Raw genomic sequence first — 15,588 nt, 5'->3', positions numbered from 1 at the left:
AAAAAAAGAACCATCCTTTGGAATTGAATATATTTTAGTTAAACGCAAAGCATTGTGCTTCTCATTTGAAATAAAAGTGAGAGACACGTCCAGAGGGCCCTTCGGGATTAGATGCACGTGGGGATGCCTTACAGCTTCCAGGCCTCCTCGTGGTCAGAATTGGAGCAGAGCAGGAAGACTCTCCTAGTGGGATCTGGATTCCTTCATTCCAATGAACAAGGCAAAGGGAACTACCTACTTGGCAATTACGATGAAAATGCCCCAGGAGGAAGCAGTGACTTAAGAGACTGGCAAAAGCACCCTATGTAAGCACAAGCAGATAGGGTAGGAGTAGGCAGGCAACAGACAGTGGTGCACACAGCAGCACCCTTGCAGGTTCCCAGGACTCTGTACACATGAATTGCTCATGCTATATAACCCCCCTGTGTGCATACCGTACCCCAGTTGCAGTCTCAGCAGTGAGTCTTCCTGTGGGGCTCTCCCGGCCTTCCCATCCAACAAATGAACTGGCGGGGCCCACCAGCAAGCCGTGCAGTGAGTGGGACCCACACCATGGGCATCAGGCCCTGCCCCACAGGTCACAAAGGACATGGTGCCTTGCTGTGGGGTCTCAGGACCCCATAAGGCCTTGAAGGCCCTAAAGAACAATACTGAGAATTCTAAAAAGAGAAGCTACAAAGGTTGTTCCAAGTACAATAACATAAAATATTGTGTACTTTAACCTCAGATTTTCTTCAGAAAAGCCTAAAAAACTAAAGAACTTAATCTACTTTCAAAATAATATCTACTTGGCCTTCTAAAATCCATTCACCAAGGAAAGAATTTAGTAGTTAGCAAAAATATCACCAAAAGTGAGATTATCTGTTCTAGAAAACGGCTAAATGATGGATGAAAAACATTGGCAAACTTAAATTTTTCTAACAGTAAAGTGATTTTTAACATAAGATCTTCAAAATAAATTTTTTGGAAAGAAACACTCAAGCCATAAAGCTGTCCCTTCAAAATTGAATAGCATGTGCATAGCTGTTTTCACACAAGGCCCCAAAGTGCAACGCACAGTTCTCAGGGTCTCAGAGGAGGGTGCCTATGAAGATTGCAGCAACAGGTGTGAAACAGCTGCCGCTCTATTCCAATAAAGACAACAGATAGATTTAGTCTCTGTGGGCTTTCTTTTACATATTAATTCTTTAGGTTAGAATACTGAACGAAAACTAAAACATAAAAAAACAAAACCCCAAACTTCATAAAACTCTAATTATACATTAAAAGTCACTGTGGGAAGAGATAAAAGGTAAAGACTTGGTAATTCCCTAAACCTTCCTATATTTATTTGATGTCAGTAACAAACACTACTCCAGCACTTAGCATGTGGCAGGCACTGCCCAAGGCCCTGTGGGTACATGAGGTCACACGCTGCTCACCCTCTCAGCCAGGGGATTTCATTAACCCCATGTTCCACGTGAGACACAGAAGGCTATGGGACTGATAAGGGTCACCTGGGGAGAGGAGACAGGAGGCTGGGAACCCAGAACTGTTCTGAGAGCTGCAGCCCGTGGTTTGGGGAGGGGGAGTCCACTCGCTCTGTGTCTCCCACAGGAGCGTTCAGGTGTTGAGACCTCGAGACCTCGAGCTGTATGTCCGAAGGCAGAGACCACCCCTGAAGGGAGAACTAGGCCTCCTCCAGGCTAATGCTAGCAGCCCATTCCTGAGCAGGTGGTTACAAACAGACAAGCACAAAAGGAAGCAGAACAATGACATGCTTTCTTTTATTGGCTTTGCTAAGATCAAAGGAAGCAGAACTCTTTGGACTTGGTTTTATGTATTTGGAAGGGAAAGCCACACAGACCAGCCGTATTTGGTTCCTCTACCTGCTCTGACAGGAGCATCCTCCCAGATCTGGCTGGGGCTGCAGACCACCACCTAGGCTCTGACTGGCCTAGAGTTTCCATTTAAATCAATTAAGTTTCAAAACATTGAGTGCTTCATTCAAGTTATATACATGAAATCAATTTAATGGTTAGATTTTATTAACAGATGTATAAGTTAAAGTAAATAAATCCATGCATCAACTAAAGTCATTATATGGTTTCACTCCTCGGGTAATTGTAGTTCTGAGTGGGTGAAAGAATTTCTAGCTGCTAATCTGAAAATATAAAAATGTGGCAGATGTAAAAATTATTTTTATATATGTTATATTACATATATGTACAAAGGGAACTCTACACAGACACACAACATCTGGACTGATGAAGAACAAATGAAAAGCAACCGAGCAATAGACATGACTAGGTCAGAGAAGTGGGAAGTAATACACCGAAGACATGGTGCAACATTTTAATAAAGAAGCCACCGAATCTTAAAATAACAACAACAACAACAACAACAAAAATCACCACTTCAAAGTCACTGTTCCTCTCAACAAAAACCTCAAATATACAAATTACTGCCACTTTTTCAAAAAGACGAAAAACTCAGTATATAGTAATTAAAATCTAAAAACCTGATATTCTTTATTTCTCCAGGAATACTGAAAATTAGCATACATAAGGGGGAGATCCCTGCGAGCTTCGGAGCTCCTCCAAGGTGCCTCAGAGTTTGGGAGAGATGGGATTGCTGGTTCAGGTTCTTGCCTTCTTCCCCTCCTTTAAGCTCCAGAGTTACGGCCTTTCTCAGTCTCTTTTCTCCTAAGACACTCTTAGGAGAAAAGGGGCTTCTCAGGTGTAATGGTTTGTGTCTAGATGTCACTCTCAAAACCTCATGCAGCCAAGGCGGAGGGGACAGGCTTTTGAGGATTGAATCTAGAGTTTGTGATTGACTCATGGTCCAATGCTGGGATTAAGGGTGTGAAAGCTACACTGCCCTAGGGCGGGCTGCCTGCACACCATGTCAGGGGTAGAAAGAGGCTTGACACACATTTCATGCTTTTGCTGTTTTCTGCTTCTGTGAGCTGCTACACCTCTGCCTTGGGGCAAGCTGATTATGGACTGAAACCTCTATAGACTGTGAGCTAAATAAACCTGTCTACCTTTAACTTTGGGGGTCAGGTATTTAGTCTCAACCACAAGAGAAAAATAACTAAGAGATCAGGTAAGATGAAATTTGGAGACCACTAACAGTTTCCAATTTCCTCTTTCTACCAATGAGAAAGTTATGGCTAAGAGAAACTAAAAGACTAAAAGTCACTTGGCAAACCATGGCAGAGCCAGAACCTAGAGAATCCAGTGCCCCAATCCCCAAGCTGGTGTTTATATGAACAAAACACTTCCAAGACACCGTGACACTCCATCTACTGGTGACCCTAGTAGACACTATTACACTAACACTACTGACTATCCTAACTGTCTCAGTTACTCTTCTCTCATTGCTGGGACAAATACCCAACACCCAAAATGAAGGAAGGAAAGGTTTATTTAGCTCACAGTTACTGGAGGGTTCAGTCCATCATAGCTGGCTCCAAGGCAGAGTGGCACATGGCAGGGGGCAGCAGTTCATGGGGGCAGCAAACAACAGAGACCAAAAGGGAGGAGCAGCAGCAACAATGGCACCAGAGAGCAAGTCTGTCTCCCTTAAACTGCATTCAGGCTATCTGCCCCAGGCTGGGCATAGCACTCACACCTACAATCTCAGCAGTACTGAGGCCCATAAACCCAGCCTTGATCACAAATTAATCTCAAACTCTAGAAGTCCCTGCCCCATGACTGCATAAGGCTTTGAGAAGACAACTAGACACAAACCATAGCACTAATGAAAGTATAATTTACTGAGGAGGAGATAGTAGCCTGTAATATTTAATTAAGTGTTATGAGTCAAGGGAAATACATTAGAAATAAGATGAAATCATTATTTTGGAGAGTATGATGTAAGGCAATAGGCACATCTCTTCCCTAAAAGTTGTCTAAGTCAAATAATAAGTGAAACAGATTAGGAAATTACTATTTTTCAATTAGTAAAAGAAAACAGCAAAAGTAATACCAGCACTAACCACAATTCATTGTTTATTATCTATCAGTCACTGGACACAGCACCTTACATGCACTGACAATCCCTAGTCAGAAATATCATTCTCATTTTTATAGATGAGAAAAATTGAGCCTGCACTCATATAGGGCTTTGCCCAGGACTATGGGTTCCTTCACGATACGCAACTGCAGGCATGAAATCAGTGAAGTCTCAGTGACCCTGGCAAGGCTGCTCACCTACCGGGGGTGGGGGGGAGCGGTGGAGGAGCTTCCCTGTCTGACTCTCAGACTGATGCTGCTGGCTATGGGATAACTTCCCTCCATGTGCCACAAACTAGAGTTGCACAGACTTGTGTAAAGAAGTGCAGTCCAGCAGTTTCAAAAGCTATCTTGTCTTCATATGTCTGTGGAGAAACTCAGGAGACTAAAGGTGCATCATGGGGTTCTTTCCGTGCCTTCAAGTCTATCGGTCTATAAGCCTATTATTGTGCTAGTACCATGCTGTTTTTGTTACTATAGCTTTGCAATATAACTTGAAATCCAAGTATTGCCATCATTTTTCCCGCCCTCGAGACTGTATTGGCTATTCTGCATCTCTTCTGGTTTTATATAAGTTTAAAGATTTCTTTTTTCTGGTTCTGTGAAGAAAGTTGTTACAATTTTAAATAGAAATTCCATTTGGCCCAGAAATACCTGTCTTGCTGGTATTCCTGAAAGAGTTGAAGAGATCATACTACAGTGATATATTGATACGCGTGATATATAATAGCAACATAAATCACAATGGCCAAGTTCTGGGAATAGCCTAGATGTCCATCATCAAATGAGAGAATAAAGAAAATGTGGTTCATATACACAATGGAATATTATTCAACCATAAAGAATGAAATCACATCATTTGCAAGAAATTGGATAGAACCTGAGATCATAATGTTAAGTGAAACAACACAGATACAGAAAGTTAGTATCACACTTTTCTTCTATGAGAAGCCTAAATACAAATAACGAGTAAAATGGAGTGAAAGTAAGAAGCAAAAAGGCAGAGTTTGTGGAGGTGGGGTAAGGAGTCAGGGGAAAGTGGGGCTTAGGAAGGAGGTTAATCACTAAAAGTGGATTAAGATATAATAGATTCATGCACTGATTTCTCAAAACAAATGCAACTATTGTGCATTACACACAGACACAAATTACGAAAAAGAAAATGCCAGCTATAGTCCTTCCTTTCCCATCCTGATTTGCTCTTCTCTCTTTTCCTGACCGTAGTGCTTTGGCCAGGCCTCCAGCACCCCATCTGGCAGAAGTGGTCACACGGAGCATTCTTGCCTCATTCCTGCTTTGAACCCTGAACTACAAAATACGATGTCTGCTTTAGGATTCTGTAAATACCATTTATGGAACAGTTTTCCTCCTCAGAACTCAGAATGAATTGTTTGGGGTATTGTTTATTTCTACATTATGGAAATTTATTCAACTTTACTATATTTTCTTCACTCCCTAAGCCTATTTCTATTTGTTGAGAAATTGGTACACTGAATTATGATTCAAAAAGCAAATATGATTATGATATAGGCTCCCTACAATATATACCACAATTATGAATAGAATACATGAGTTTTCCTCAAGAAGAAAAGCGGCTTGCAAACTTTAGCTCTTGTAATGGCATTATTGGCTATAGATACCATCACTTGGCTCTTCTCATAAAATGTATTGATTTTCCCACCTTTCCTCTTCTCTGAAGTTTACATGATTCACTATTAGCATGGTTTTGAATGCTTATAAAGTTCACCAGTGAGGATTGCCATAAAATTGTAGAAAATGATGAAGCTATGGGTGTAATTCTGTTAATAGCCAACGTACTGTGGAGATAAATTTTTTCCTCAGGACTCTTTAATGCTTTCTGGGAATTTGTGAATTTCAAGTAAATTTTCAGATTGATGTGGGAAAAAAAGAGGGTGCAACAACATCTTACAAAGCACTCACAGGTAGCTTTAGTTTCCTTTACAAAGTGACAGAGGATGCACTCCATGCCTCTGACAGCGGTCCTGCAGAAAAGCAAAGGGGCACGTACCTTGACCTCGAACTCGAAGTGCGCATCCTTGCCTTGCCCGCAGAGCACATAGCGTGGAATACTAATCTTAATTGGGTCCTTCAGGTCATCCGGATTTGCTCCCAAAGAGCGAGAAACCATCCGCTATCAAAGGCACATCAGATGGAGAGAACAAAGAGAAACCAACATCACTCCGCTGCAAATACGTTGCTCGGGCAGGAGGGAGAAAATGTGTTTCATGTAAAGAAAAAGAGCATCAAACCAGTGGAGTTTATTTAGAAAAATGATGGTTTCCTCTGAAAGAGAAATGCTAAGCCTTTCTTTTAACAAAAGACCATTTCTTTGGGTACATCATTCCAAGAAATAAGAGCAAAACCAGTTGAAAATGCTGCCTGGCTTTGAAGTTCCTTCCAATTTATAAGAACAAGTGAAAGCAAGGACAGATTACATAGCCTAACTTTAAAAAAAAATTCAGTGTAAACTAAGACTTCTTTCTAAAGTCTTGATCATCTGATGAACTTTTTTTCTCACAGACTGCTGTGCATAGAGCTGCAAAAGCTGAAATTCATTCAAATTTATTTCCCTTTGAATTTGAGCCATCTTATAAGCTCTTCAAATTGCAACTAAAATAAGCCCAAGTATTTTCCTGGAACTCTATTTGATTAATAATCACTCAGCTCTGATGGAAGGGTCTTGAGGAAGAGGTATAAAAAACTACTCAAAATGGGCTCCCTTGAGCGTGAAGAGGAAGAAATCTCCAAATAATCCTTCTTGTTTGCACTAACCTGGAGCTTTAGAAAGTATAAGATATATTTTTGAAACAACAGTAATAAAACAATTAGATCTCAATTACAGCCAGCATTTACTGAATACTTACTAGATGGTAAAAGACATTAGCGACAGACATGGACTGGCCCACTGAATACTCCAGATCCTCCTGTGAGGTGGGAGTCATTACTAACCCGGCTTATCAGCCCTGGACTGCAGGTGAATCACGTTGATGGGGTAAGTGGTAGGCCCAGAATCTGAACTCATGATTCTCAGAACCCACTTTTATCACCACTCTGCTCATCTGCTATCATGAATTTTTAGAGTAATTCCTCCAAGAGAAAATTCGAACACAGAATGCAAGAAGATGGAAATTCCATGATAATGCAATGAAACCATTTCCTTGACCAATAAGCACCCATCTCTCAAGAAGTGTGTGTGTGGGGGCTCCCAGGCAGGGGTCTCCTAGTTAGGTGTGATGATGAATGACAGAGGGGGCAACTGGCTTCAGGCCACTGATTTCAATCTAGCTGGAGTGTGACTATCTTGACCTGCTATGAAGTTACTGTGGCCTTTTAGAGCATCTTAATTTTCTTCTCTGTAGCTGGTCACCTATAGCAAGAACCATGTGGATCACAAAGGCACATGGAACCACTTGTGTCTGATGCCAGGAGCCAAAAGAGAAACTCCTGGAAGAATTTCTAGATAGAAGCATTGCTAAAGATTTTTCAACTCACTGTCCATTTCCAAATTACTTTAAATGTAGACTTTCCCTGAAACATGGAACAAGCTGACCCATTTAAAAGAGACAAGGGAGAGAAGCAATTTGGTGGCTTTAGTTATAAGAACACATTAACGTCAAGAAGTGCTTTTTGACCTACAAATGCCATGAGTTAGCCACCCAGTTCTTGCTCTGCTGCCTGAGCCAGTATGTCATGTTTAATAACTATTTTCCAAAGAGGAACATCATCTTTTCTCGGATCTGACATGGTGTCTCAGGGATTCAGCGTGTGGTGGTGCACACCAGGAGTTGGAGGTTGGGAAACACTATAGCTAGGGACAAGCTCAGCAGAGGGGAAGTGACATTGTAGGGATTTCTGACAACTGATACGTGGAAGAGGAGGACAGAACCATTCTCTACACCTCAGGGGGAACCTGGGCCCCTACCAAATTCACCACAACACCAAGGCCTCTGCAAGTCATGAGAGATTCTGTGTGTATATGTGTATGTGTGAATGTGTGTGCACAGGCAAGCACACAAGGGCATGCACATGTACATTTCCAGGCTCTGTCCTAACAGCACAGGAGGAGGGAGGGCAGGCAGCAAAAGGTAGCTTTCCCTTCTCCCTTCAATCCCCCCAAAAGAATATAAAATTCTTCATTTCTGGTGTTAAGGATTGAACCTAGCACCTCTGCATTTACCGATAGCCCTAGTGCTTTTTTTATTTTTTGTTTTGAGATAAAGTCTTGCTACGGTGCTCAGGATGGGCTTAAACTTGCAATCTTCCTGTCTGAGCTTCCCTGGTGTGACTACCATCACGCCCAACTACTAGGAAATAAATTTTTAAATGCAGACCTCCCGGCAAGGGATCATTACTCCAAGCTTTCTACTGAACTTCTGTCACTTCAAGAGCAAGGTCATCACACACATTAGCCGAGGGAGCGGCCTGGGAGGCCGACTTCTTTTTCTTTCACAATTTGCCAAGGGTTTTATCTCCACTTACAAGCACGAACCTTTCTAGACTCCATGCATTATGGGTTGTCATAGAGGCGTGGAGGACCATATCACCAGTGCACTGCATCTGGCGCTGAATCTGTAGCTTTTGCTGCTTCCCTGAGTTGGCCACAGAAAGTGGACGTGGGATGGCGGGTGGTGTTTACTCCAAAGGCTCAGGATATAGTTGTCTGAGATGTCTTTGCAAAAGCCATCACTGACCCCTTGGTCCCCTGGTTGCCTCAGTTATGGAAGTGGGCATGGCATTTTATTTCTCAATTCCAACGCTCTACACGACAGTGCCCTGCTCTTTGGGACACAAGGTAGGCTCTGACAAAGCAAACTGAGAGTTATACCATGATCAGCAAGCTGGGACAGGAGAGCGGAGAGTGAACAACTGATGTACAGTGTTACCTAAGTGACATGACTTTTGCTGAGGGAGAGTTTTGCTGACAAAACTGCCCAGACATAATCTGTGAGCTGCAAAGAAAATACCGTCAGCCTTCCAAATACTTTTTCTTATGGCCACTTCTAGGATACATGGTGAAGAAATATTACTATCTTCCTCTTGTTTTTAAAATGGTACTGGGGATCAAACTTGGGACCTTGTACTTGCCAGGCAGGCTCTTATGCTGCTGTGCTGTCTCCCCAACTATGTTTCAGGAAGAGGCCAAGATCTCGGGAATACAGTGTAACTTGTGCAAAATATTTGAAGTTTCAAAGACTTTTACTGTTCTCCAGCTGCACTAAGTTTTGAACAAAGATTTGGCATTTCTGCTCTAAAGGTAACAGCTGCTACTATAACTTTCTTTTTTTATAAATGTTTTCAAAATGGGATTAAAACGCAATGGATGGTCTGGTTTTTATACGGTTCTTTACTTCCAAGAAGCCACAGTTATGAAATCCACCCCTAAGGGAAGGACAGGCTCTTGTATCTTTTACAAAAACAAAAGGGAAGCATAGCAGAGTGAAGCACCACCTCTGGCAGGTGCCCTGGGAGTATTAGCTGAAGGCAGCTCAGTGAACCAAGCTTGGCTGCCATTTACAATGTTCACATAGTTCACGGCAACATGGGACCCTCCACATGGCTCCTGGGTGGGCACCTTGATAAAAGGTTCTTGATCTGATGCCAGAACTACTGCCCTCCAGGACCAGATGGGGATGGGCAGTAGCTCTGTGGCTGAGAAGACAGTCATCCGCTCTTCATCTCTCAGCACGCTGGACACAAGAAAGGTGGCCACAGCCCTCCGCTATCCTCCTCAGCTACAGTGCACTTCAGTTCCACCGACTTCATAGGAACTCAGTTTGAGTGCGCAGCAATGAGCTATGACAGAAATGAATAGCTGAAATATGTCAGGGAAATGAAGATATTTGAGTAAAAGTATACTAATATAGAGGGGAAATATTATAAAGTATGATTTTCCATCAAGTCATTGCTGCAATGTAAGTTTTAAAAATTATTCTGTGAAGTCAAACTCATGGGAAATATAGAAGTCTGGGGATATAGAGTGAAAGATTCTTGATATTCTATTAAACTATGTTTATATTGGGCAGGCCAGAGGGAAAAAAAATCCTAATATAAATGTCCCCAAAATTTATTCTTGACTTGAAAGTGGCTATATTTTGAGTATCATGAGTTTTCTACTAGACATGTAAAAGTGTGTTAGAGCACATTATATCCCATTGCTTATGAGAGCTGTTAAGTGCCGTGATATTGTTTATTTTGGAATCAGTCAGCTTCCCTCCAAGTGGCTAAGAAGACTGTCAGACTGTGGTGGACAGGCAAGTAACAGGCAGCGGCACAGGTAAAGAAACGCAAGGCTGTGCGTGGATGCCGCTCTGTGTGGCGGGCACAAGGCACTAAAGTGCAATTCTGGAGTGGCTCTACTTAGAAATAAAAGGTCAAGAAATGTAATCATTAACTTGGATTATGTGTTGTACATGACAAATATCATCTTCAAAAAATAAATACAAAGAATTTTTTTTCTGATAGCTTTTAATGTAATAGTGTTTTGTGTCAACAAATATGCTACTTTTCTATTGTGGTGAAACAAAGCAGTCAGATGCTCAGCCAAAATACACAGGCAGAACACAGGCTACAACATAACATCACATTCAAATCCTCTCTTCCTACTCAGGCTGTCTCCTTCAGAAGCGGCCAATGGAGGAAATGGATAGAAAGCAGCATTCGTACCTTCTCAGTCACTATGCAGAACAGCCACACTCTACAGGGAATCATCAGCACTTTCCCCTGAACACCCTAATTATGGACCAGATGGTGAAATTCAGTACACACTTTGACCATGAAAAGGTCAGACCCAAAATCTGCCATCTAATTGCCTGGTATCCACATCAAATTTTGCATCAAAAATACAGGCAAATGATGGTTTCTATCAGATTTAACGAAATCATCAACTCTTATCTTTGTTCTTACCATAGCACATATTTCTTATTCCTCCTTATTATCAACCACACAGAACTATTACAGATTAAGTAACTACTATTTCCTAGCAATCTAACAATGAGGCTTTGGGGAAGAGCTGTATATTCTCAAATATGAGCTATGTCATAAGGAACAGGGAATGATGATGACATCTATGAGTAAGAGAAATTAGGAGTATGAAAAACTGTCAAGATGTGCTCATAGGGGCCGGAGAGATGGCTCAGTGGAATAAGCGCTTCCCTGGCCAGCGCAAGGGCCTGAGTTCAATCTCCAGTTCTGCCAAAAAAAAAAAAAAAAAAAAATGTGCTCATAGTGTGTCTGTGAGATCCCTGCCTGTGCCACAAAAGGAGCTCATCTCACTCATGCTCTCCCTGAAGACTTGGTAGGGCTCAGTAAAGCAACTATCTGGCTTTTGCAAAGACATGTACCTCCCCACCCCCACGATATAGGTACATGTCTCTGTTAAGAACAGGACTTCACAGCAGCCTAGAAGAACAAATGCTAACCTTATCTCCTCTTTAAAAAGAGCTTAGGTCACTTACATTGAGAAACAGAAATAAAGCTATTCAAATAGAGGAATTTTTTTAGAAACCTAATATATAGCCACAAGGATCAATTGCTCAGAAATTGACAAACTACACCGGACATGGATGCTTCAGGAATAACTTGAGTGTAGCTGACATTTCCAAACCATGATTCTTATGGGAATTATTTCCTCTGTATTGATCTGAGTAGACCAACATTGTTTCAAAGTTTGAAATACTGGATACCTGATGAATGTTTCAACTTGAAACTATCAAAACTGTTGCTATTTTGTGGTTTCTAGGCCTTACAAGCCTAGCCCCTTGAATGATCTTCATTTCTTTCTTTTTTATGTATTTAGTACAGGGTCTATAGGGTCTCACTACACAGCTTGGACTCTTAGTGATTCTTGATTCTTCTTGTTTTTCAGGCTCCCAAGCACTTGGATTACAGGTGTGTGCCACCACACCCAGTCTCAATCACAGACTGAGCATGCGCCAGGGGCAGGGCCAGCAGAGCTATCTGGCCAGCCCAATGATCATTTCTGAACAATTCATTATATAAGATTATTGTAAAAAGACTGAACACTGGGTCTAGTACACTTGGCTGTGAACAGGGCAACAATTGCTAAGTGTCTGGGATCCGCAGGAAGGAAAATCAGATTGTTCCCCATTCTAGTTTTACAGTATCTTTGATTAATCATGAAAAGAACCACACATCTATACCCCTGATGTCTTGTTCAGCTCTAGCTCTGGTTCCAGCTGTGCTTTATTCTACAGTTTAAGAGAAAACCCAGGGTGGGACAAGAGGAGGCATTTCCTTCAGGTTTCTGGACAGCACTACTGTCTAACTTTCTAGCTAAAGGAGCAACACTGAGCATCCATGGTGATCTCCATCCCAGTCACATCAGGACTGTGTCCAGACTTTTCATCCTGGGGAGCTGCAAAATGGAGAGGTTTGGAAAAAAGAGACGCAAGGTTCCTCTAAGTAAACAATGGGTTTGGAAAGAAATTTTAGGCAATCAATGAGAACAAGAAAAACAGCAACAAGCTCATTGAAATCATCTTCATGTCCAGGAATTATTAGAAAAAAATAGAGGTCAGGCAAGGATTAACTTAATGATGCTTGTAAATATTTTCTTCTAGCACTGTCAAAAAAAAAAAAAAAATTACCCAGACAATACCAAGTAAAACAGTGCTTAGGAAGGAGGTGGATTTGTTACTGAAAAAAAAAAAATTTTAAAGTATATTCTGGAGTAAGTATATTCAAATTTTACTTCCGATTTTCAACAAACAATCCTTTTTGGGTCAAAGTTCCCACATATAAAAATGGAGATTGGGAAATGGTGCTAAATCTTCCATTCCAAAAGCATCATTATAGAAATAAAAAGGAACAATATAGGGGCCAAACCTTTACACTATGTAAACCACACTATACTGGATAGTTGAGGCTGTTGTTATTGTAACAATCCTCTACATCTTTAGCAAGAAGAGATTTCGGCTAAATAAGGGTGGGGGGTAATGACTTACAATAGAATCTCTTTCCTTCTCATTAGACTGTTTGGCTCCATTTCTCATAAAGGAGGCTTTGACAAATTACAAACATGTATCCTTAACATAAGATTAGATAGTGGAAGCTTGGCAGCTGCTATTCATGGAACAGAGGATGGACTAAAGGCTACTGGAGAAACAAACCCCAAGAAGTAGAGAGAGAGACTCTGTTCTCTGGAGGCCGTGATTTGACAGAGCCTGCAGCACAGACTTGCTTTGTTCCGCTACAAGAATATTTTCATCGGATAAAGAGACTTGCAACAATCTCAAGGTTATAGAGAAAATGGCCTAACAACAACCATCTCCAAAGCATGGATGTATTCAAGCAAAGACAGAATTGGAAAGCAAACTGAACTAACTTTAAAAGTCCTAGGACACACATTCTTCTAGTACTAGGAAGTCTCCATGAGTGGGAAGGCTCAGAACCTTGAGAAGCTCGACATAAAGAATCCATGGTCAACTGCACAGCTGGCACAAGTCTTCACTGTCCGGCATGATCATCCACAGGGGTGGAGTCTACTTCCTTGCCTTGACCTTGGATTGGCCAATGAGATGTGAGCTGACAGCTGGGCCAGTAGAGGCTCCTGTGGTCACCTTTACCATCACGTCTACTGCATTTTCAGAGCTGACACAGAGTCTGACACACGGGTAGTCCTACAACCTCCAGCACAACCTCTGTCACCTACATACAAACCCGCAGTGAAGGGCAAAGTGTTCATGATTCACTTCATTTGTTTGGTATACACAAAAAGCCACCAAAGCTTTGAGGGTTGTGTGTCATGCTTCTTACTTTTCAATAGCTGACTGACAGAACATGTACCATACTAAATATTTTTGAAGGATGAAGTAGACTTGCTTTTATAGTGGGCTGGACTCATCATTAAATCAGCATTAATTTAAAAAAATAAAAGCTCAAATCTAGTTTTAAATCATCTGGGGAAAAGAAGGTAAGGAGAAATTACAGTAATTATTCCTGCTGGAAAGCTTAAGTGTTCCCTTCCAAAAGGAAGTAGGCACATTTTTTAAAAAATGAGATTGAGGACACAAACTGTTTTGAAATGTTTTTCAACAAACTCTAAATAAATTTATCCTGCCAACGACAAGTCTGCAAAGCAGGCAGCTGTGAGCATAATGGATTTTAATCAAAGTCGGATGAAATCACTATTTCAAAAGTACTCAAAGATGTATTGTCTAGAAAGTATTAAGTCCCATAATGTAAATGTTTATATGTATATTACAACAATGCAAAGTGTCACATAACCAAGCATGTATGCAGTTAGGTTTTCTCCTGATTCCGAAACTCATTATAGCTGAGCTGCTCCATTAGGCTGACTCCTGGGACTCTCACACCTGCTCCACTGGAGGAGACTTTGGAACTCTGCAGAATAAGGCAGCGGAAGCTGCTGATTGAAGCTATGGTGGTAATGGCACAAGCAGTTCTTCGCTGCTTCTGCAGGCATTACAACAACCTTAATACTTCCTACACAGATACTAAATTGAACTCTCAGCCCCACAAACTATATTTTAGCTCCAGGTACAGAGGATGCTCAGTACAGAGAAGAGGCATGTAAAATGTGGGCGTTCTAGGCTGCTTCTGTCACTTGGTGAGATCTGACCATAATCCCCACCGAGGCCCACATGGACCATAAAGCAGACTGAGAAGTGGCGATGTGTGAAAGGACTCTGCATAGGGCTCCGGAGTGTGCATGCTCATCAGTAACAGCTATCACAGCCATGCACGATGTGAAATTTGGAAGAATTCTGCCTTTGTACCTGTGAGGACACACAAGTCTGTTGGTTGAATATTTAGTGCTCTTTGTTTAAATTAGTTACAATTTATGTATCACTGCCTTTCTTGACTGTGGCAACCCTCTGGCAGAATCTCAAGTTCTCATCTCTGTTCATGATCACTTATTCTATTTTTCAAGGATTATAAGGAAAATACTGAGTGAGACAATTTAAGAAAATGTAAAGCAGAATGACATAGCTGGAGAAAACAAAATTCTGAAAATCGGTTGGAGAAATGATGTTGATATTAGAAGTATATAATGGTACACTTTGGATTTTTTTTCCCATGATAGAAGATGATCTATTAGCCTAAACAGGACAAACCAGTCCCTTCAATGTGAACATTTGGATATAAGATATATATGTATGGTGGAGAGGGCTTTGGAAAGCATAAAAACGTGTTTCACCTTAGAAACAAGATAATGTATCTGTCCTGACAACAAACTGCTTCCCTAGAGGAAAGAGGGCATTAGTCATTAGGGTAGAGGTCCTTGTACATTCTCCAACTTCCTGGGCTTTCCTTTTTACTTCCTCAAAACTGGGTGGAGGACTCCAGGTGAAAACATGGAAGCCTTGGAGGTCGGGGAGATGGCTCAGTGGAATAAGTGCTTCCCTGGCAAGCGCAAGGGCCTGAGTTCAATCCCTGGTTCCGGTTTTAAAAAAAAAAAAAAAAAATTGAAAAAAGATAAAGAAAACATGGAAGCTTTGCGTGGCTTGTCACTGGCTCCAATGTGGACAGAGGGAAGATGTGCTCTGCCTGCCAGAGGAAGGGTGAGCTTCTGGGTGGGCTGCATTTT

The 15,588-nt window shown here is 41.5% G+C and overlaps 1 protein-coding gene across 3 annotated transcripts in view; it reads right to left on the bottom strand.

The window, feature by feature from the left end:
• Positions 1–15,588, bottom strand: part of Kif16b (kinesin family member 16B) — a 299,092-nt gene that overhangs the window by 80,517 nt on the left and 202,987 nt on the right. For 2 of the 3 annotated variants that reach the window (XM_023720154.1, XM_004635609.3), the window contains one exon: positions 6,028–6,150. The exons of the other annotated variant lie outside the window; for it this stretch is intronic. In XM_023720154.1, the coding sequence (XP_023575922.1) occupies positions 6,028–6,150 (123 nt within the window). The remainder of the gene's footprint in view (positions 1–6,027; positions 6,151–15,588) is intronic. 3 annotated transcript variants of the gene reach the window in all.

Source organism: Octodon degus, unplaced genomic scaffold, assembly GCF_000260255.1.
Source record: "Octodon degus isolate 3935 unplaced genomic scaffold, OctDeg1.0 scaffold00073, whole genome shotgun sequence".
Classification (NCBI taxonomy): Eukaryota; Metazoa; Chordata; class Mammalia; order Rodentia; family Octodontidae; genus Octodon; species Octodon degus.
Note: the sequence above shows the minus strand (reverse complement) of the source record. Positions and strands in the feature narration are given on the sequence as shown.